The sequence below is a fragment of the Leuciscus leuciscus genome (assembly GCF_965113295.1).
Source record: "Leuciscus leuciscus genome assembly, chromosome: 6".
Classification (NCBI taxonomy): Eukaryota; Metazoa; Chordata; class Actinopteri; order Cypriniformes; family Leuciscidae; genus Leuciscus; species Leuciscus leuciscus.
In genome coordinates, this window is record NC_138730.1 from 9,340,952 (window position 1) to 9,365,723 (window position 24,772).

Consider the following 24,772-nt stretch of genomic DNA (forward strand, 5'->3'; position numbering starts at 1 on the left):
GGTGTTTTGAGGAATGCCTCTGGCATGACTGGTGTCTGAAGCATCGACAACGAACTTGATATTGGCGGGCGGCAGCCTATGACATCACTACTGGTGCGCCTGTGGCAAAACCAGCAGTGCAAGTTTGAGAGGTGGCACCCTGCCAAATCTCGCGAGACTCACGACTTGCTTTACGGCCCGACATCACATACATCAACAACACATGAAGCAGCCTCTATGGAAGACACTAGCACGCATTTCAGAAGTGAATCATGGCAGAGTCGATGAAGAAAACGAAGAAAGCGCGGTCGGAAGAGTGCAGAGACGGCTCTGCGTTAGTGGTATTTACGACAGTAACGTTAAATACAAGTACTCCACTGTGACTCTAGGGGTCGCTGTTTGAGAAAAACGGAAACTGCAATAGTGTGCCTTTAATGGCTGACATAAGTCAAAGAGTCAAAGGAGTCCCCATCCCTAAGATGCTTACCAGCATCGCGATTAATTCCCTGCGGCCACAGACCAAGCTATAAAACCCCTTACAGGCAAGCCCAAGAGCTTGGTATTCCTATGAACACCTTTGAGGGAATATCATCATAAACATGTAAGATCATTAAGCATCTCAAGAACAGAGACCTCAACAGGAGGACTCTAAGAGAGAGAAGGCCTAACTTTGTTCTCTATTTAGGCCAGCATCCAAGGAGTCTCACAGAGATCCTAACTCTCTGAACTTCTGTTCAGACAGCCCTGAAGAATGGAGGCTTCAATAAGACGGAGAGCCTAGCAACTTAGCCCCTGGCTGAGCCCAAAGGACGGAGGCCTTGGCATAATGACTCTCTCTCCCAAGAGAGAGGAGGCCTAGCTACATTCAACACCTGTCTAGGAGGCTTCATATAGGGCCCAGCAACTTGACACTAGTAAGCAGGCGGAGCTCAGGGAGCGGAGGCGTGACGATACCCCATCCCAGTCTTGCTCTAAGCACAGTGGCCTTAGCATGACCACTTTCTAAAGCGAGAGGAGGCCTTCTATGCCCAGCGCCAAGAATAGCCATCAAGGAGGCACTAAGAGCGCCTAGCAACTGAATACTGATGCCCAGGCGAAGCTCTGAGGAGTGGAGTCCTCAGCCTCACTCTGTTAAGGCAGTAGTCAAGGAGACTCACAGAGAGCCTAACAACTTGACACTACTGCCTGGCCAAGCTCTAAGGATAGTGGCCTGAATATGGCAACTCTCTAAAGTAACCGTAACTCTATCGGCATCCTATGCTCAGATCAGGCTAACCAAGGAGACTTCTCAAAGCCTAACAACTTAGACTTGCTGTCTGGGTGGAGCTAGGGAGTGGAGGTCTCAGAAGAATGTGCTTCTTTAATGAGAGGTGGCCTAACAATGCTCCAGTAATGTAAAGGCAGTAGCCAAGGAGGCTCACAGAAAGCCTAACAACCTGGCATACCGCCTAGCTGAGCTCTGAGGACTGAGACCTCAGCATAACTCTCTAAAGCGAGAGGCTGCCTATCAACGTACCTCGCTCAGGACAGCTTACCAAGGAGGTTGACAGAAAAAAAAAACTAACGACTCGATACTGCTATCCAGGCTGAGCTCTGTTATTTACATGTCCAAAAAATTAATGTTTTCCATAAAGTCTGTCTTTTGCCGCCAAACCAGATCTAATCTGTCATTGGTGCAGGCATAACTTTCCATAACTCATAATTTTTATAATAATAACAATTACTACACTTTTTGTCTCTGATTCCTCAGAATTGATACATACATAGAACAATAGAATATTTGAGCCAAGAGGAGCCAAAAAAGGAAACTTCCTGTTCTACTTGTCCCTGCTCTGCCTGGAACCCCCACGCTCAATCCCGCCTAACTGTAATGGCTTTTTACGGGACGCAAACCGCAGAGTGCAGGCGATCAACTATCATCCCTCAGGAGAGAGTCATGCACAGGTGGAACCAATTACTGCGACCGCATCGCAAAAAGTGCACATTTTACCCCCTCGATAGTCAAACGCACTAGTTCAAACGTCAGATTCTCTGATCACTCACTGCTCAAAAACATCATACGAGAATAGACAAAAATAGACGTATTTCACAGGTACCATTTTATACTCATGGTCACACCAGTGGTGATTTCATAGGCTGCCGCCTGCCAATGTCAATTCATTGTCATGTTTAGACTCATTCTTCATACACCGGTCATGTCAGAGGCATTCCCCATAGCGCCCTCTAGACTAGAGGACGCAGCGTGAGTTCCCTTTCGAAAAGGAACTATCATAATAGTGTTAAACTGTCACTCTTTACACTGCTGTCAAGGAACAATCATCTCCCTGTGGTGTGGACCAAAGTTGTCTTTTTAAAGGTACAATATGTTTTTTTTTTTCGCCGCTAGGGGTCGCTAACCTCTTACAATAACAAAGGCGTAAGTTGATGACGCAAAATTTCCTGCGGAATTATGGAACTTGTCGTCAAGCCGATGGATCTAATAATGTTTATGGATGAGTGAATACACTGATGTTTTTATCATGATATCAGCGCCACACGCGAGTCCCACGGATATAAAGGAATGGAGATTTCATTCTACCAAACGCAAGTGCTGTATTAGTGCTCACACAGGTCAGTGTATTAGACGTGTATTAGACGAATGAAACTTGTGAGGTAACGCAGCGCTGTTTCACTTGCTCTACACTATCACACTAAACTGCATTTGAGTGTGTTAAAGTTATGTTATTCTATGTGTGAGTTTGTCTGTATGAGACTAGCAGTGAGCTAGATCAACATTAGAATAACACACTGATCATATTCTAACATTTCATCATGTTGAGCTATAAAACATTGATTAGTTTTATGTACATTTGTTCACCTGTCTAATAAAGTACAATACAAGAGCTGCGTCTCTGTGAAGTCGTGACTCGTGAAGCGCTGTCAAGTCCAAGTTAGTCGCTGATATTGATCCTCGTTTTAGTTCTCCTTTTTTCCCAAAGTCTGCTTGCCATGGTCCATAATGTTTGAACGAAACAACAACAGCGTGCAGCCAGAGGTTACGCACTACACTCATTATGCACAGTTGTCCACATCTGTCGTCATGGTTACTATCGCAGTACTTGAGCGGAAACCAGGGATAACGCGGATATTACGTCAGTGACAGGCGACAAGTGAACAGGTTTTCCGGGACGGCCAATTATTTAAAATTGGAATTTCTCTGAAATTAAAAATCTTTGCGAACTTTTGGGATATTGTAAGTACACAACTGCAGGAAATATATCACACTGTGCAAATGATTTCTGGATATTTTATTACAAAATTCGTATATATTGTACCTTTAACTCGACACAGTGTAAATATAACTCACTCATAGTGTTGAACAAGTAACACTGAAACTATTGGGACAATAAGATCACTCGTTTGGAGGTGATTTTAACTCTACTAGAGTTGATTTAACCCTGTCAATTTTGATGTGTACTTCCAGATTTTGCGGAGATTAAATTATATCCAAATATGGCTTGTCTTGGACATTAAACTACATTAAACTAAAAACAGGCCCACTCCGGCACTGTCTGAGCGTACTGCACAGAGGGTTTTTTCTTTTTATCAAACAAGAAAGATTGATAAAAGACTTGGTTCTGTACACATTTTCTGGGACAGGACACCAAAAGCTGAAGAGGGGGAAAAAAGCCAGACCAAAATAGATAGCTGGTTACCAGAGCAATCGTATGGTGATTCATTTCACCAACAGAGGGAGCTGCAAGCTACATTGTCGAACTCAACTTTCAGTTTGTGAAAGTGAAAATATTAAAAGTATTAAAGTAAAGTTTCCTATAGTGACATTTTCGAGTGAAAATTACTTCTGGAATGAGAAAAAAAAATGGATTTCATCCCTCGAGAATTGGTGCATGGATCAAAGGAAGTTGGGCGTTCCCACAATAAAATGGCTTTTTATTGGTTTATTTAAAGCCATCCCTTAGTAACAATAAACCGTCATCGTATTCACATCATGTGCTTTATTTATGTGCATACATATGGAATGGTTTATTTTTTTATTTTTTTCAAGGAACGTACAAAAACCATTTAACAATAAACAGACATGGGGGCTACATGTAACAGATCTTTCTATATCTTAATACACATGTTTTCAGAAGACAGGGAAAAAAATGCATACAAGGTAAAGCATTAGATTCTGCAAATAACTTTTTTTCAGACTAAGGGATTTTTTTTAATACATTTCTTATTTCTTGTAATTTACAAAAAAATACATAAACTCAAATAGACTAACTTAGCTTTATGTAAATTAAACTTCCCAGGGAGAATTATTAAATTTAATGTGTTGTCAATTATAACAGTCTAAGAAAAATACCATATGTCATCTATTGCAACTCGTTTGTAAAATATATAAAAAATCATCATAGATATCTGTTTCCAAAAGTCTGCAGAATAGTTACAAAATAAATGTGTGAGAGTTTGAGGTTCAAGGTTGCAAGAAGAGCATTGTGGTGAGATGTCTTCTTTGTTTTTATTAAGAAAAGCATTCCAAGGATAACATCTATGCAGTATTTTGAAGTGAACGTATTTATTATGCAATTACGCAATAAAAACGTATTTCTCTCTGACCATATAATAAGTGCTTTTGGGTAACAACTGGGATCTTATGTGAGATACTTTCTAATGTAAAAATTATAAAATTTCTTATCCAAAATATTAATACCTCCGATAAAAAAAAAAAAAAATATATATATATATATATATATAATAATTATAATGGAGATGTGTTCAAAAGGTGAAGCAATTTAAATGAGATGCTTTTCACAAGCAAATGGTTATCTCTATATACGCCAGAGAAGGAAGTAAATTGTTGATAAATGTGAACCTTATTACTATTTAGCAAATCTAAAACAAAATGAATTCCATTATCAAACCATTAATCTTTAAATATAGTCCTGTACTTAGATAACATATATTGGTTATTGCACAGTATATGCATGAGTGTGGAGAGAAATTATGTTTAAAGGCTAATTTTCAAGCTTCTAGCAATTTCTTAAAAGACAGTTTAATGTGAAGTTACGATAGCAGCATTTATAAAATGTATAAAAACCATATACAATTCTCCTGGGCCAAACAATGTTTTATCCAATTGATTTTAAAAATTATATTAAGGGTATATTAAGGGTACTGAAATCAAGAGCAATAATGACAATCGTTTGAAAAATCTTTTTTCTTTTTACATATTCAGTCCTGTCAATATCTAAGCACATGTTAAGCACATTTTTTTTCAGAATTAATTGTCATAAGAAAGGCCAGAGGTAATCGAGAACAATACATTCAGAGGTCACTCTTCTGCCGCAACTGACTCGTGTGCGGCCGTTACCGTTTATAAAGATTTAAATGTGGATATTTTTCTTACAAAAGCTATAGTGGACGTTAGCAAGTGCACTCATTCAATCCCACAAGGCACTACAATAATGTGTACAACCTATGTACCCCCAACGGCTAAATACTACACATAATATTACTGCACCATGAGAGTCACGCACCGAATGAAGTCCCACATCTGACCAGAAGATGGCGCCCACTGCTGAATCATCCATCCGTTTTCCAAACCGCTGTTCCAATGTGGCTACAGCGTAATAGGGTCACCTGTTATTGTTTTGTCCACCCTGTTACTGTTTTGTCCAACCTGTTACTGTTTTGTCCAAGCTGTTACTGTTTTGCCCACCCTGTTATTTTCTTGTCCAACCTTTTACTATTTTGTCCACCCTGTTATCAGTTGGTCCAACCTTTTACTATTTTGTCCACCCTGTTATCAGTTGGTCCACCCTGTTACTGTTTTGTCCAACCTGTTACTGTTTTGTCCAAGCTGTTACTGTTTTGTCCAAGCTGTTACTGTTTTGTCCACCCTGTTACTGTTTTGTCCAACCTGTTACTGTTTTGTCCACCCTGTTACTGTTTTGTCCAAGCTGTTACTGTTTTGTCCACCCTGTTATTTGTTTTGTCCACCCTGTTACTGTTTTGTCCAACCTGTTACTGTTTTGTCCAACCTGTTACTGTTTTGTCCACCCTGTTACTGTTTTGTCCAACCTGTTACTGTTTTGTCCACCCTGTTACTGTTTTGTCCAACCTGTTACTGTTTTGCCCAGCCTGTTATTTGTTTTGTCCACCCTGTTACTGTTTTGTCCAACCTGTTACTGTTTTGTCCAACCTGTTACTGTTTTGCCCACCCTGTTATTTTCTTGTCCAACCTTTTACTATTTTGTCCACCCTGTTATCAGTTTGTCCACCCTGTTAAGCTTCTTCTTCTTTTTTTTTTTACAATGTTCTCATAAAACCAGCAAAAACATACTAATAATTCTGTGAAAATTTTAATTTGACTGGTGTATCAATAATGCAGTGAGCAAAAATGCCTTTTAGGCATTTGTATTTCAAAAGGAAAAATGTAAAATGATTGTGAGACAGAACAATTCAAATATTAATATTGACACAATATTTATACAATATTTAAAAAATAAAAATATTTATATTTTCTGGTCATTTAGTAACTGATATGCTTTTAAAGGGTCAAAGGTATATCATAAATTAGAAACATAATTATTTGAAATGTTGTTCATTTGTCCCTGACAGGGTGGACATTTTTTATCTTCTTTTTAATTTATTTTGTTTAATCAATGGTTACATTTATTTACCCTGAGCTTGACCAAAATCATTTTTCAAATGTTTTACATCACCCTAATGTATTATAAAAACTGAGTTTGATTTATATATTTTATGATGGCCATAAAGGCACAGAATACCAGGAATGACCCAATATCATACAGGTAGGTATATATTCCTTTTTAATTGATTATTACATTTTAATTAAGGTTTATACATAGTTTCCTTGACAGAGTTTAAGATAAATAGTTTCATCTTACTAGTGCAGCTGCCTAAGCTTCAAATAAATATTAAACAGCAAGCACAAACGAAACAAAAGCGTCAGCCCTTCCGGCGCACTCAGTGTCCGAATTCACTCCTTCAAGTGAACTATATTAGTGGACCAATGAATGGAATAGTGAATGAGGGGCCGATTTCAAAAACAGGGGAGGTTAACATTTTTTGATTGAAGATTAAGAGTGCAAATTGATGATGATGTGGATCATAAACACTGCGACATTCTGTAATAAAATAAGAATTGTCAATTTTGATTTCATGGTGACTGTAAATAAAATTATAAAAAGTTAAAAAATATATATTTGTACGTTATACTTCAATGTTTTTGTAAAGTCATAATTTTGTTATAATATAATATTTTTTTGACATGTTTGCAATATTTTAGATATAATACAATATTCCATTTATTTTTCTTAGTGTGATTTTTGGTGAATTGTATTAAAACCAGTTGCCAGGGTCATGACCCCGAAATATTATATTAATTATTATAATAGTTTATGGATGAGTCTGGGCGCTCGAGCGTACAGCTGCAGGCGCCAGATTGTAACTATACTTGTTCCGGCCGGTAGGTGGGTCTGTGAGCCGGCAGATTCAACAAGTTCAATAACTGAGTCACAGGCCTGAAACCTCCACCATTCAATCAGAGAGCCCTGTGGAGAGGACAGTTGACGAAAACACCTTTTGTAATGACAGTTACTAATAGGCTACTGTAGTAAAACCATGGTTCATTTTCGTAAGGGAATCACAGTCACAAATTTCTTTGTGCAGATGCTTTTTTTTTTTTTTTTTTTGCAAATGCTCATCACACACAATCAGTCTAAATTCACTCCATTAATTAGTCTTTATCCTTTATTTCGGGGAGCTTCACATTAGTCTACCGGTTTGATCGTTTATTTAGTCATATTTTTAAATCTGTGTGTGAAGAAAACTTTGTCCGATGATGGCGATATTTCAGCAGAAACAGCTGGCAGGTGAGACGAGTTACTTAAGACATTGTCCTTTCCTCTTTAAATGTGAAGAACGTGATAAAGAAAATAAAATAAACAAATAATTGAGTGTCCACTGTGGCGCGTTCGTAAGCCTTGAACTCTTTAGCAACCGTGTTCACCCTGATCAACTGAAATGAACATGACAACTGCAGAAAACAGCCTGATTCGCAACTCTGGCCCTCGAGGTCCACTTTCCGGCGAAATGTAACTCCAACTATAACCAAACACACCTGAACAAGCTAATCAAGGCTATAAGTATTAGCTTTGTTGTTTATTCAAGCTCGTTGCGTCATTGAATGGCTATTTCCATCAACTGAATTATAATTTGTAATGAATATATGCAGATCAGCAGACACGGTGTATAGCCTATAGGCTACTTTTGAATACGGTCACTAAAGAATACAATAAGGACATTAAAGCCGATTCAAACTGTAGTGGAAAGCAACTTTTACTAAAGCGTTCTAAAGTTTTTCGCGTTATTCTTTAGAACGCTTTATTTTTTAGAACGCATTGCTATTAAAGTGTCTTGATAATTAGGTTGGACAAATTCTGTTTGAATATGCTTATGTAAGGCTTTAAATTCATGCACTTAAAAAACAAAAAGTAAAATTGTACGTAATATTAAAGAATTATTTGGAAAAATAGCCTATCACTTGTACAATTATTTTACAGTGTAGCCTACTTTTTAAGAGTAAAGTATATCCTAAGACATGGACGTTTATTGCAGTATACTAAATTTACATTTATATGATAGTAAATATTTACTTAAAAAAAAAAGATTAGGGTTGGACGACTGAAGTGTTATTATTTGACAAAGGATTATATTGATGGTTTTTTGTTTTTGTTTTATCAGAGAGGAGCATTATTTAATATTAGAGTTTCGTTTTAGTTGTGTATGATTTTGAGGGGGGGGGGGAAAGGAATGTAGGCCTAAAGTAATGCTTCAATATACATTCTAAACATATTTTCTAATAAGGCTGAAACATAATTTAAGGATTACACATTATTATGAATTATGACTTTACACAGTATTTGATGTGACAGTAGATGGCGACATTGCATCATGTTTAACTTTTAAAGCTTCAGTAGTTCTGCGAGTAGGCCTACATATGAGCAGAGAAAACCTCCACGCGCTTTCACTCTCTCTATTCGTTCTTCTCGTTGATCATTAATAATCAAATTCAGCTATAAGAATTGGACCCCGCTTTTATTTGATTGTTATTGATTTTATGGCACTAAGATTCCGTGCATAAGTTTATTGAGATCGAGTTGAGAAATGTGCTTTTATCCGTTTTATTTATAATTTGTATGCTTCATTTAGAACGCGCCTTCGATCGAGTTTTACAAAATTACTGTGATTATATTGGTCATAATTTGGTCGAAAGTGTCACTTTCTTTGTTTGTCAGAGTTGTGTTGTCTTAACTGTCGTAACCCAGTTTCATGGTTTATTATCTCTACTGTATCCGTTTTTACATGTTTATTTTTACAACAATCCAAGAAGGACGTTTTCTTTTCTCCTGAAGTGCGTATTTCAGTGTGAAAAAGCCAGTTATTTTTATGTCTAAAATGTACTTTTAAAGGCAATTGCATAAATAAATACAATGAACAAAAATATTGCTGGTTCAAATATTTTTGCGTTTTTTTTATCCAGACAAACAAACAAGCAGTTTAAATATTAAGCAATACATGAATAAATACACTTACTGATTTTGAGAATACATCGTTTTATTGTACTGTACATAACTGTTTTGTCAACTTGTTAAACTACTAAAAGTGCAATCATTATTATTCTATGATGGTTTCCGTAGGCCTCTTTCCTTTTACACAAGAAATGACCCACAGATCCACACATTCACCCCTGAACATATAAGAGGTGGGAAAAGAAACACACATAAGATTTAGACAAAATAAGATGATTTGTGTTGAAGTGGGTTTATGACACGCATCACATCCCACACAACTGAATTCCCTCAATCCTGCATTTCGCGCGCGGTGTTGCTGAGTGCATCGAAAATTACAAGGTTTCATTTTACTACGACTTTTTTATGCTCAGTTATTGAACATATTCCCTCTCATCCTCATTGCAAATGTGCTCAATTCATACAAAACACTTGGCTATTGATTATGGACTGGGATAAACCCGTTTTTCGTGTCTCCTTTTTGCAGAAGTTTCGAGGTTTTTCCAAGATAGTAAATATATTTCATAAACTTCCCATCACTCCCTCTGGAGTCCTCATTTCCGATCAGTTCATTTCTTCCTTCATTTGTTCTTCGTCGATAACTGATGTGCATCAAGCACACACACTCACAATCTCGTCATTTCCGTACTTGAGGATTTATGATTAAAATTACATAACGCATGGCTTGACATCTTGACAGACTCCCTGGTGATGATGCAGCTGATGGTGATAATAGGATCCACTGCTGGGGGGATGAAACGATGTGATGCCGTTGAAGTTCAGCACAAAGTCTTTTCTGTCACAGACTGGCGATGAGTGGCTTTGGTATCGAGACATTCCTATTGACGAAAATCAAAGACAATTATTAATATATAATATCGCCAACGAAAGTAGGCTTGCAATCTTCTTAGAAGTGCATGCTCTCTATCACACTGTCAGTTTACAGCAATTGGATATTATTTTTTATGTTTAGAAGACATGCTTTTTATCCACACGAACGATGTATTATATAGTCATATCGACGCCATTTCAGTCTTTAAAGAAAAATGGCAATGTTTTTATTTTATTTTTATAAATATTACAAATTTAAATAATATTAAATTGCTGTTCAATCAATATCCAGTTCCCTATTTTGTTTGATTAAACGCATTTTAGAAATTATACATTTTATAATTAACATTTTTAAAAACATATTTTTGGGTCACCTGAACCGAAGCATCGCATATAATACAGTCCGAACCTATCTACCTCTTTAGTTTTAAAAATAAAGGTTCTTTACTGGCATTGATGGTTCCATGAAGAACATTAATGGAACATTTCCATTCCACAAAATGATCTTTACAGTGGAAACAGGTTCTTTAGATTTTTATTTTTTTAAATGGTCTTCACTATAAAGAAAATGTGTCCTTTCTTAAGAACTGATCATTGAAAGGTTCTCTGGGGAACCCTCATTTTGGGTAGACTGAGTTTTCATTACCAATCCATTGGCAAAGGCGGCATTGTTTTCATAACCTTAAGAAATGATTGGGAAAAAACGCACTGAGGCCTTCTGCGTCAGACATTTGCTATTTTCCTATTTAGACTGTTTCTCCTAAACAGAATTGTAGGAAAATCCACTTCTTAATTGCCACGCACAAACTTTAATTCATTACATCGGGCCCGAAACACTTTTAAGGCCTCTGAAAATAATTTACTTTTCCTACTTTGAGGGAATAAAAACAAGAATGATAGTACAGTACATGTGATTCGTGGCTTTTTCAAATAACATATTGTATATATTATTTTTGTAAATGAATATGGATGAATGTATGCTATAACGGAACCAATGATTGTGATACAAATGTATTTAAAAACACTGATGAAGTGCTTCAATACGCAATGCTACTACATTGCTACATCGAGAAAAAATATAGGCTTGAGTAAATAGTTAAAACACGTGCTTTTGTAGCCTACAAACATGATTTTAAGATCGATTAGCGTGCTTAAATTGTGTGGTATTTAGTCAGGCTTTCTTTAAACGAAAATGTATTTAAGAAAAAAACAACAAGTTGGTTACACTTTATTTTAAGGTGTCTTTACTACACTGTATTTATACATTTAAGTACTGAGTAATATTAAGTAACTACACTGTAAACAAAAAATATATGATCAATAAGTTATGACATGTTTTTACATTGCTGTAAATCAAAATAATATTTTCTAGCTATTACATTTTTTATAAGTTAAACAAGATTCAACTCGTTTTTGAAAAGTCAGTTTAATGTAATTTAAGTTGAAATGACTTAAAAATCCAAGATGATTGTCCTTAAAAATTGAAGGCCGAATTTTTTAACAGTGTACATGGATTAGGGTTTGGTTTGATTTGGCTTAAGGTTAGTTGCTTGTAATTATGCATCATTTACTACATGTAACATGTAACAAGGACACTGTAAGATAAAGCGTTACAATTGTTTTTTTTTTAGAATAACAGCAGGTACATCAATCCTGATGAACTTTATATGCGTATATTAAAGCGAGCGTGTGTGCAGTGGCGCTTCACCTGAGATGTCGGCCGAGTCTCTGCCGTTGTGATGCAGGTAGCTTTGCTCCAGAGAGGCGTACGGAGGCATGCTCGAGTGTAATCCAGAGGACGTCGGGCTGCTGGAGGTCAGTGGCTGCTGTTTAATGTAAGGAGACACTCCTGATGAAGCCCAGTGTGCAGAGGCGGCTCCATACGGCGAGTGGCACTCCAGAGAGCCGCTCATGGCCGCCGGGGGAGAGTGAAGCGGGCTGTTGCTGCTGTCCGGCCCGTATTCGCCGTTAGAAGCGACTTGACACGCCGTCATGTACGTGGAGCCCGGACTCGATGACATGTGTGAGACATGATGCCCTGCACTGAGGCCATCGTAACCCGCGTGAACGCCAGGCACCGCGTTGGTCATCATGTCCAAGTTATAGCCGTTGGCGTGGCAGGCCAGAGACGAGGAGGGCGACTGGAAGTCAAAGTTCTGCGGCAGCATTGAAGCCCCGAAGCCGATCCCGTTCATCATGCGGTACATGGGTTTGAGAGCCTGGCACTTCCTTCGGAAACCGCGGGGCCTGCGTCGAAAAGAGCCCTCCTCGAACATGAACTCGCTCCCGGGGTCGATCGTCCAATAATGGCCTTTACCCGGCCGCCCGAGGCCCTTGGGAAGTTTGATGAAACATTCGTTGAGAGACAAATTGTGTCTGACGGAATTTTTCCAGCCCTGGTAGGAACCCCTAAAGAACGGGAAGCGAGCCTGGAGGAACTGATAAATTTCACTCAGCGTCAGCCTTTTGGTCGGAGAGCTCTGTATCGCCATGACTATAAGAGCGATGTAGGAGTAAGGTGGCTTTTCAGGGCGTCTCATGCCCGAGTTGGACTTTTTGCCTTTGGTGCCGGTCGCAGTCGTGGTCTCCAGCGCGGTCTGTGTGCTCTGGAGCGCCGAGTGCATCGCGCCGCTGGACGCCGGGCTTGATCTGAGGGGAGGCGGCGGGTCAAGCTGTTGCTGAGGGCTTTCCGTCGTCATTGCTAAAACCTTGCAGCTGAATGGATGTAAAACGACGGGGTCAGTCTTTAAAAAAAAATAAAAATGAGTCAAACGCACCCCAGGCTAGAAAAGAAAGGAGAAAACGATAGGTACTCCAAGAATCTCTGTTAAAAAGCTTGCAGTGACTCCTCTTCAAGGCGGCCGAGGTCAGTGCGCCACAACTGTGCTCTGCTCGCAGGACGCGCTCCTCGCTGAAGCCACCAGCTGTGTGTCGCCAGGATAGCGACCCCTCCTTAGTCTCTTGGTGGCCATCGTGAAGACTAATCCTTTAAGAGAAGGAAACTCAATGCTCCAGAGTCCTCTGGCGCAAAGACGTGCGGCCAAACAAAACGCGACCACCTATCAATTCGTAAATCTCTCTCTGCCCCCTAGATCCCCACTAAATTCCTCCCAAGAAATCTCCTCAAACTGTGGAGACCCACCCCTTTCCATGTCTGGCATGCCTCCAGCTATCGGTCTGGCAGGAGGCTGTGCAGAGTCCGAGTGGAGAGACTCCCCACCTCCCCTCTGACAACCTAAATACACGCAATAACGCCATTTATCAAGCCTAGTCCGACATTTCAATCAACAGCGCCACACGCCAAACACCGGGGCGAACGCTGTCAGACCTCCAGTAATTAATGGCGTGTTTTGGTGAGAGTTCTGGCACTAATAGATGGGAGGTTGAAATAGGAACGCACTTCTTGTGAGTATTGCTCGCGCGTTTGACCAACGAAAGAACAGCCGGATAACGTGCGAAGTAAGGTTCGTTGCTTCGCCAAAGAGAGAAGAATGTGAGCGCGTAAGGCAGTGACCTGGTTGAGCATCTCGTCAAGTTAAGCATGATGGGGGTGGGCGAAAAAAGTCCCTCTCCAAGTGTATACAAGTTCTTGTAAAGGGCTGTTCTGGATAAATGATTTTGACATGAGTGGAAGCAGGCTTTTTCCATCAGCCGCTGCGCCAGTGCTCGGATACCACACACAGCGCAGTGTCAGTTTACCGTCCCGGACCCCGATCATCCCCCCTGAGAGGACGACTAATTAATTGTGGAAAGTGAGCTTAATTGGCCATACGAAAAAAAATCTCCAACATCCATGATTAGCGTGAAAGAAAAACACAAAAAAGGTCACTTGACTTCATTTTAATGATTTATTTAATAATTTTAAATAAAATCGATATCGATTTAACAGAAAAATTATAGTAATAATAGGGTACAACGGGGCTAAAGGCACACCTTAAGAAATAATGGGCTTTTCACTATTACCATAGTGTACAATTGCAGAATAAATATATGTGTGTATTGATTTTGTGTGAAAATAAATCATAAAAGTTGTTTGTTAGTTTGTTGAAAAATCTTAAATGTACGAGGTGTCCTTTTGCTCCACAGACACGGGGTACAAAAAGGATACAAATACACTTTAGCTAAAACAATTTGTTTTCAAAAATGTCTAAGGTAATACTACTTCAAAACAATCACTTTAGCAAAATACTGTTTTCTGTTTATTTTGATCATTTTGATAAATAAACGAATTCGTTTTTGTTCGATAAATATACTGTCATTAAAATATGTTAATTTAAATATATATTTAGCTTAAACAAATACAGAAACAAAATTATTTTGAAAAGTAAAGATTCTGACAGCATTCAAGATCCCATCATAATTTAATATAGCTTTACAAAAGTAACAATATTTTATTATTATTATTATTATTATTATTATATGTATTATTATTTATAATTTTTTTTTTTTTTTTAAATAGGATAGTTTCATTGTTAATATGGTGATAATCTCTAAGGTTGGCCAACTTAATAAATTATATTTATCATCTGAACCTAACTATTTCACGTCAACAAATGGAAAAGTCAGCCAGCTGTTTATTATCATGTTAATTGTTGTCTTTCACCTCGACAGCAGGAGCGCGTTTTACCCCAAATACCATATGTTTACATATTCTTCTTGTTGCTTTAATTAGCTTGAACAAAACTCAAAATCATTAACAAGACCTTTGTCTCAAAATACATTCAATATTTTTAGCGGTACTTAAATCTACACCATTAAAAAATAAAAATAAAAAAAAAAATATTAGGTCAAACTTTGCGTCAAGGATCAGACAAATTTCCACGTGCATCTTGAAAAGCGGATGTTTTGGAAAGCGCAGCGGAAAGTTTTTGTGCCATCTAGTGGTTTAGAGGAAAATCTAATTAAATGTACCTTTTACCCTGGTGCGCCTTTAGGCTTGTTGTATCATAATAATTATAATAATAATAATAATAACAACATGTTTCCTGCTTTATATTATTTAAGTAGACGGTTCTATAATTAACGATTTTTGTTTTATTATCATTACACGTAACAATGATTATTTAAAACAAATTTCCGATGTTTATATTTACTTGTCTGTAAACTAAAATATTCTGTTGAAAGCCTCTTACAGTTGAAACATTAGGCCAACACTGCAGTTTGTCTTTTTTTTTATTATTATTATTATTTGGCTTCGTCATGAATACACGCGCACTAATGCTGCGATTCCGAAGGCAATTTTCACAACCGTGCCTCATAGGCAGAAACAAGCAGCCTCACATCTTTATCAAAGACAACAAAAGGATGTGAAGATAAAATCAGCCCTCGTCATAACAATAAGGGAAAAGAAAATAATCGGGCTCAAAAAATCCCCGGCAACATCAAACCCGCTGTCCCCGCTGCGTTCAGGATGCGCGCTTGGCTTGGAGAAACCGTGCTCGGTGCAAAAGAAAAATACGTGAAAGACTTTGAAGGTTTAACGCCTGAGACTCTCGTTGTTGCACCAGACTGCAGGATTCCTCTACTGTTGTTCGTGACCTTTACACTGACGAGGCCGACTGGCACTGGCAGAGATGTCGATACTAGAGGTTTTTACTCTCCGCGTGACAGGGGGACGGATATTTGCAGTTCTGGACAGAAAATATAAATATTGAATTGCTAAATATATCTGTGTCCGCTCTCGGGGAAACTCAGCGAGGAAAAAAACAAAGCACTGGGTTCTCGAGGCGCCTACGAATGACGAACGTTTCTCCCCCTCGCGAGCCCAACAACTTCAGCAATTGTTTAAGTTTCAATCAAACAAATAAACTGCATGATAATAACACAGATTACACTCTTTGGGGAATTGATGACGTGGGTCTTAATTTTCCCTGCATCTTCATTTTGATATGTTTTTTTAAAGAAACATATGAATAGGCCCACCTATTTAAAATGTAGTCCACAATCTTTTATAATATAATGTCATTTGACCATATGAATGAAATGTAACTTTAATAATCCTGATTTTCGTGATGTGGGCTAGTAGACGATATTGTAGGCCTACACGGTATCCTGTAGGTTGCAGTATAGTCTCTCCAGCCCTTCAAACGCCATTCAACAAACCCTGTCAGTTTGATTGGTTGTAATGACTTTCTCATTGACGTCATATAACATAATACATAGAAGTTGAGGTCGATTTTTTTTTTTTTTTACTTTGCCAGGAGGATGTTTGATGAGTGTTGCAGACATAACATGATGTCAATTTAAGTTATTTTAATAACGACATTTGTGACTAATTTATTTAGTGGATATAGGAACTAGTGTTCAGTGAATAGTTCTCTATTTGTCTGTCTGTCTGTCTGTCTGTCTGTCTGTCTGTCTATCTATCGATCTCTCTCTCTCTTTGTCTGTCTATCTATCTCTGTCGGTCTGTCTGTCTGTCTATATTTGTTAAATGTCATAAATATGTTATGTCTATCATATGGATATGGATATGCATCTCTACATAGTCACAGCACTATATTGTTTGTTTTTGTTTTATTTTGCACAAACTATTGTATACATTACGTCACTTTCTTATATTTATGCTTTTTCAATTTTTTCCAATCCTTGTGAGCTGCTAAACTTTCGTTGTATTAATGAAAATAACAATAAAGATATATTTGATTCTATTCTACTCTATAAAGGACACAAATATGGAAATTTGATCTACTTGTGTGGGTTATCCATCCTCCTGCGCACGCGAATTCATGCTAATATTCACTTTTTTTTAGGCTATACTCCTTTAACTTAAAATTCGCCAGTTGATCGTGCATTTGATATCATAGTTCCCCAAATCCTGCTTTTGAAACGGTCTGCTTTTTAGGAAAATTGTATATGTATTGATTTATCTATTGAGACGTGACTATTTTCCCAAAACAAAGTAAAAAAAAAAAAAAAAAAAAAGACGTGCGAAACTAACAATAATAAGAACAACAAAACTAATGCTACTAATAATAAGAACACGGTAATTTTGTTTAACACGATGAAAAGTTTTTAAGAGGCAGGCTTTTAAAGCAGAAACAAGGACAGATTTAGATTTGAAAATCTATTAAATCGCTTAAATTAAGCGTTTATATGGCTTTTAATATGTTAGTAGGTAAATCACTTGGCCTTGAAATCTGAGTCATGTCATCTTATCTTCAGGACCGCGGACAGCTCGCGTGGGACTTTTCCTCCGTGCATCCTACCAGGATTGTATATTGATTTGTTTTATTTAATATTCACAGCTGCCGCAAAATGAAGCTGATTTATCTTGTATTAAGTCTCACGCTCTCAAAGTGCCCAGCTATTAATATAGCCTACTGTACACGTTTGAAGCATTTGGGTAGTGTGGAAACAAAAACAAAAGTATGAAAACTATAGCTATAAAACTGACTGGTTATTGCAAACATTATAATATTTTACATTTATGAACCTTTCACGAGTGCACACTTACATCATATTAAACAGAGTAAAGATGATGTGTATTTGGCCTCCGCTCCGGGCTCGAAATTTGGCCGGAACCCAGAGTATCCCAGAGTATTTAATTAGGTTTAATTATCTGAACGTGCTCCTCCCGAACTTTGTTAATAAAACATAATTTGATGATGATTCGTGAAAATGTCCTATTTGCACACATGACAGAATTCACAGAATATCTTTTAAAAACCAATGACTGATAGGAATCAATTCGTGTTCAATTTTAAAGCATGTTTTATTATTCAATATAAAATGTGCATGCAATCTGTCAGTAAAATAGTAAACATTAATTCCAGTTAACGAGACTGATGCAGGAGCCTCACTTTCATCATAAACTGAGTTTGTCTCTCGAATAGCAAATCTAAACAAATATCATATTTAACTTTCATAAGAATCTTTTGAGGCGCCTGGTTCAACACACTTAAAGTCAAATAAATACATTGAAAACAACTTAAAACAACACAACCGTTCAGTAGCACAAACAAATATTAAATAGTTCACAACTTTGTCTTTTCACTCCTTTCCATTTTGCATAAAACTTTCCGGAGCAAAAGGCGATTTATGCAGGCGGGTGAAATGTGTTTTGCAAAAATGTCTGTGTCAAGTCACTAGTGCTCAGAAAGTGCCGAAGTTCCCCACCCTAGACCAGCAATATTATGACAACAAATACTCAATCCTGAACGGGCTGTACGCGGGCACGGGTGTGTGCGGGATCGAGAGGCACTCGGATGGGGGCAGGAAAGGGAAAAAGTCCCGTTGGTGACGGCAGCTGATCGCAGGGTTCTCGGGAGACCCATAGGATCGGACAGGGGAGCCCCGCATGACAAAGGGCATCATGTCCACTCCCCCCTGCCAGGTGTCAGGTTTGTGAACAGGGCGTTCCTCTTTCCTGAAAGGTCGGCTGAGGATGCTGTCAATGGCGAAAGAGCTCGTGAACTTGACGCTGGAAGGAGGCGTCGCGATAGAGTCCCTGCATGTGTCCCCTGCAGCAGCTTGGCTCGGCCCCTCTGGCTCCTTGCCGGTTTTTTTGCTGATGCGCTTTCTCCTCCGACGAAACACTCCGTCCGCGAAGGTGTACTCGCTGTGCGGGTTCAGCATCCAGTAGTTGTCCTTTCCCCACGGCCTGGAGGGATCCCGCAGCACCTTCAGAAAGCAGTCGTTCAGGGACAGATTGTGCCGCACTGAGTTCCTCCAGCCGGTGTAGGTACCTCTAAAAAACGGGAACTTTTTCATGAGGTAGTCATTGATTTCAGCCAAAGTGAGACGGCCTGTGTCCGAGTCCCGGATGGCCATGGCGATGAGAGCGATGTAAGAGTACGGGGGCTTGGGTCTCCGCGTATAGGGCTTGGCTTTGCTCTCGGCGCCCGGGGGAACAGGTGCGGGACTGTGCGCCACGCAGTCTCCATCCGAACCCAGCTCGTCCTCCGCGGACATCGGCGACGGGACACTGCCCTCGGCGTCGCTGCACAGCTCCACGGGCTTGCAGTCGTAGTGACCCCCGCAGAAAACTTCCAGTTTCATTCTGTGACAGTATTAACTGTTCGCGCAAAAGCCGCTCTGCTGAAAAAAGTTCCCCAAAAAGCGCTAGAATAGCCACGCGCGCTGTCAAACACAATCCCGAGTGTGAGAGTGACAGGAGCTGTACCTGCTGAAGATAAAGCACTTCACATCCCGAGCGCGCGCTCAGCTGTCTAATATAGCAGCTCACCTCCGGGTAAGCCTACAGGGGGCGGGGCCTCGGGAGCTGACTTTAAGTCTTAAAAAAATCTTAAATCTTACGAAAACACTCAAGGATCATGCACACCCTGTTTTGAAATAAAGCGGTCGAGCGTATGTACAAACATCGCTTTTAGACTCGTGATGAATTGCTTTGTTGACGTGAAACGGGTTTCGTCACTGTAAGGTGGGTTCACCTGCGTCTGTGCTCACCTTTACTCCACGCGCTCCCAGAGGAGTTTCACTTCGGGAAACCAGGTGGCGTGCGTTTATCAGACATCACACACCTTGTGCGCAGTGCAGTCAAAGGAAACCTTTAGGATGCAGTACAGTCTTGATGCTAAATATAATACACTTAGAACTTAATCATTTCGACAAACCTGGTTTGTTTGTGATCTTTGCTAGACTTTTTATGGAGTTGTATTTGATAAATGGCAACATATTGTAATAATTTCCCAGCCTTTTTATGTCAGTTTAGTTGTTTAGAACAACTGGTTGGTTACAGTAAAGACGGATGCATTTTTTAAAACAATATATTTTTTTAAACAATGTCTTTTTTTTAAAGTGATATCCTGTTTAGCATCCTACTCATACACTTATATTGAATTAATGATGTAAATAAGATGCACAATGCCAATTATGAATTCCGTGTAAATTATAGCTGTCTTCTAATTTTCTAACATTTAGCCAGCAGGTTTAAACTCGAGTTAGATTGCAAAGATTTTATTCATAAAACAGAGAATGGACCAATTTTGTTCTGTGGCGTGTCTAAATGCAGTACAAATGAAATACATTTGTTACATAAGAAAGAAGAATTATGAAATCAGGTGTAATGGTTTCATATGTGTGCACTCTTAAATTGGTAAATTGGAGTTCTATATAGAACCTTAGGGTTCTTGACTTCATTTTAAAGACCACTTTATGCCAAAAAAAGGTTCTATAAGGAGAAATGTCTTTAAACATGAAAGTATCATGCAATCATTTATTTCATTCCCCCCAGTGATAAAGTATACATTTACAAACTGTTTAATTCATACATTTTTTTAATAAAAAATAAATCAAAACCAAATTAATTAAAACCAAATCAATAAAATGGTACAATGATGGGAACCCCTATAGCGCCTGAAAGAAGAAAAAAAACCCTTCTATATAGAGCTTTTTTTTGTAGGAAATAAGGTAGATATAACTGACTCTTTGAAACACTAAACCAGGACCTCTGTAAGTGCTGACGTCATTCAGATAACAGTGACACACAGTAGCAGAGTTACTCAGTTACACAAAGATACATTCATTTAATATGCTTCAGTGTCATGACACTCACTTCTAAAAAAAAAAGGCTGAAAAGCATCTTTCTCTATCTCACCTGCTCTAAGTTCAATTTCACACACTCACTCGTACGAATTGGTCGTGAGATAGCGTTGGCAACATCGCAACTATGACGAGAAGAACCAGGAATGCTTGAGCATTCTGTCCTTTTTACGGTCGCATCTTGTGACATCATGTCCTGTTTTTGGTTCGTTTAGATGTCTTTAACCACACCAGAGTTTGTTTGGAAGCAGATCGAGAACCATCTTTTCAGCGCTGGTGCGCATCAGGGTTCGGATGGCAGCGTTCACACTTATTCAAATGAACCGCACTAACAGTTCGTTTTAATCTAACCAAACCTACCTAATGTGATCCTAAGTACACCAACTACCTTAGTAGTTCAATTTCCCTTGTATATGTCTACTCCATCACAAAAAAAAAAATCACAAAAAAAGTCTAAATAAACCATTTAGTCAATCTGTGTGATTTTAAGCAGGTCTTATAAGCACATAGCAACATCACAAAACAATATGGCTACTGCATTTAGTATGTGTGATCTGTGAAATAGGCCTGTGACTTTGTCAACACCATCTGCTTTCAGTCAGTGCTAGATTTGTCTATACATAATAAGCATTTGAAATGTGATCATTTTTGTATCTGATGGTGTTGACTAATAGGAATTATAGGAAATGTACACATTTTTATGAAGAAAATGCAATGGTTTGATACACTGTACTAGAACTCAGGAATCATAGCCAATATGCAGTCATTTTCATTATCATTATAGGTTTCTGATGCATTATCTTCTCTGCCATTAAGCAGCATAAAGAGGAGAAAGACCCACTGTTTATTATGCTTCATTTTATAATGAAGAGTTTACTAAGTCACAGAATCTGCTGGATGCCTGATACGCACAACATCATACTCCAATCTCACCGTTTTGAAGATTTGCCCATTGTTTTCCATTAACCTGTCGCACTAAGACTCAGTGCCATGCTTGGTCTCACAGGTTTCATGTGTGAGGTTGGTGTGCCATTGAAGAATTACACTCTTACCAGCTGCCTGGGCAGTCTAAACCGCAACTTAAATATTTAGATAACAGAAATATCTCATGAAGTGCTATGCAGATATTCATTAATGTGTGAGAAGAGGTTTACCACACACTCTTCACAGTTGGCCAATTGGACGAAGTAATAATTTTCTGCTTCCATACTGTGTGCGACCACAAGAACGCTGGTAAAAACACCTGCAGTACCTCGTTACGAGTTCCCTTCAAAACAGACTTTCACTGAATAGCTATGAGACGGTGAAAACAATTAAAGGGCGTGACAGAAAAAAGCATGATGGCATACGTACTCGCTTATTAAAATAGATAATCAAGTATAATAAGTTCCATTGAATGTCCACAACATATTATTTAGAGCTCACCTTTACAATTCAAAAGGCAAGATTGGTCTATTTAGTGACTCAAATGATGAAATGTACAATCTCAATTAGTTTTGTAAATATCGTTTCAAGGTTCGCTCATTTCTGAAAAGCAAACAGTCAGAGCTAATTAAATCTGGCAAAATGTCATACGGAGACCTTCTACCACAGAAAATGCACAGCTTGTTTTTAATGAACCTAAGTAACACTAATAATGGCATTTGGTAACAAATTACAATAAGGTTCCATTTGTAATCATTAGTTAAACAGGAAATAACAATGAGCAACATTTTTAAAAGCATTTATTATTCTTTGTTAATATTAATTAATAAAAATCGAATTTTTCATTGTTCATGTTAGCCCACATTGCATGAACGAATATTAACAAATACAACTTTGGATTTTAAAAACGTATTAGTAAATATATTAATAAATGCTGTTGAAGTTTTGCTCATTTGTTCATGTTAACTAATATAGTAAATAATTTTAATAAATGAAATGTTATTGTAAAGTCTTACCAAGATTTGCATTAAATCAGGACTTTTTTTAATAAACACATTTTTTTATTAGACTTGAAAATTACATTGGAGTTAGTGGAAATGCATTGGCATGGTTCAAATCAGACTTATCTGACCGTTACCAATTTAGTAAATGAAGAGATGTCATAACGATCACAAGTTCAGTATGGAGTACCACAAGGCTCAGTACTAGGACCGTTGCTGTTCTCCCTGTACATGCTACCCTTGGGAGATATCATTAGGAAGCATGGCATTAGTTATGCTGATGATACTCAGCTGTATATTTCTTTGCGCCCTGACAAAATTTACCATTTCACAAAATTAACGAAATGCATAGCTGATTTAAAAACTTGGATGACTAGTAATTTCCTACTTAATTCTAAAAAACAAAACAAAAAACAGATATTCTAATTATTGGACCAAAAACCTCCACACGTAATAACGTGTTCTGTCAAGTCTTTATCATCCGTTAGGAGCCTGGGTCGCCTCTGACTTGCTTAGTTTGGGACACCTAATATTCAATAATATTATTGATCTGACTGTACTGACACTGTTGTATGAGAACTGAACTGAGCTGAATGATGACATATTTTTGTGTGCATTTTTATGCATTTCTGAACTGACTTCAGCTGAACAACAGCCTGTTATCACTCTAAAGCTGCTCTGAAACAATCTGTATTGTATGCAGTGCTAAATAAATAAAGGTGACTTGATTTGACGCCACCTGGTTTTCTCTACTTACATTTTTTAATGAGCGCAAGATTTTGGATCTTATACCGTTATTTCCGTTATGTGAAAGTAGTTCATTATAACTTGGCCAAAATCATGATGTGAAATGTCAGAGGCAGAGTTGTTTTTCTTCCACCAGTCCAAAAGGAATGGGTATTCCTCTATGAAAGCCTGGCCTGGACCTGCTTACTCCACACTAGCCTAGCCAAATAAATATGGCACATACTGTGGTCTGCAGCGCTGCGTTATGCAGGGCAGGTTCGACAGAGAATTATGATGGACCAGTGGAGTTATAGGCATGTGCACCCTCTAATTTTCCCCTCCTGTGTTTATATGTGGCTTTCCAGAATGAAATTGTTTCCAGTAATCTGGAGCGCACAACTAACAGGCCCAAGCATAAACAGTCGTGAGTGTAGGCCAATCCTGATGGTGTTTTTTCTTGAACAATGCAGATGGAATTGAGAAATTTATCAGGAGTAAAGAGGAGCTTTCTTTCTGCTTCTCCATCAGTCTTTGGTTCATTGTTCCTTTGTACTGACAACAGTAATGACCTTCAGACTCAGTAACCTTTTAATGAAGTTTACATTATAATGTTCCTCAGACACCAGACCCATCTATATCATCAACTGTGCAAGTGTCTCCACACCGTGTGGAGGTCAGTGAAGAAAGAGCATGAAACTCTAAGCCTGGTAGACTAACCACTGTTGTAATCTCTTTTCCACAGCCTAGAGACTTTCATAATTTCAAACAGAAACAGCACTTTAAGCCAGGAGTGATTCTTTCCACAAAGTCACATTAGATCGAAAATCATCCAAGAACAGTTGGCACATAGTGCAACAGCCTCTTTGATAAGTATTGCATGCTTAAATTCAGTGTCTTTTCAATTAATTATGAAAATTAGATCAAATGTTGCCAAGGTGTGATCAAGCAATGTTTAGTGACAAACAAGGTATGTTTCCAATTATTTGGTGCCAACCCTGAGTTTTAGGCACCATGGAAGTGGTTCGGCTTTTAGCGTTGTTCAGCTGTGAGCAAAGTGACACATGACTGATGCAGTAAAGCCACTCCCCCAGTTTCTTTTAATCCAAATTAAAGGTCACTACATATTAAAAGATTTGTAAATTTTGTATTATTATTATTATTTGTTAAAATTATGTTATATATATTATACCCCTAATCCATTACACTTGAGCAATTTTCCTTTTTAAA

At 38.3% G+C, this 24,772-nt stretch overlaps 2 protein-coding genes across 3 annotated transcripts in view; both read right to left on the reverse strand.

The window, feature by feature from the left end:
• The window catches only part of foxf2a (forkhead box F2a), a 377,307-nt gene extending 363,253 nt beyond the window's left edge, over positions 1-14,054 (reverse strand). The window contains exons 1-2 of one of the 2 annotated variants that reach the window (XM_082174068.1): positions 12,100-14,054; positions 10,181-10,399 (exon numbers count right to left, since the gene is read on the reverse strand). In XM_082174068.1, the coding sequence (XP_082030194.1) occupies positions 10,230-10,399; positions 12,100-13,090 (1,161 nt within the window). In that variant the 5' untranslated portion in view covers positions 13,091-14,054 and the 3' untranslated portion in view covers positions 10,181-10,229. Of the gene's footprint in view, positions 1-9,585; positions 10,400-12,099 lie in introns of those variants that run through there. The other variant, XM_082174067.1, reaches the window with a different exon arrangement.
• A 4,032-nt stretch (positions 14,055-18,086) lies between these two features.
• Positions 18,087-19,593, reverse strand: foxq1a (forkhead box Q1a). Its single transcript, XM_082172396.1, has one exon. It carries the CDS (start codon positions 19,389-19,391, stop codon positions 18,525-18,527), a length of 867 nt encoding a protein of 288 aa, XP_082028522.1. The 5' UTR covers positions 19,392-19,593; the 3' UTR covers positions 18,087-18,524.
• Between the last annotated feature and the right edge of the window lie 5,179 nt (positions 19,594-24,772).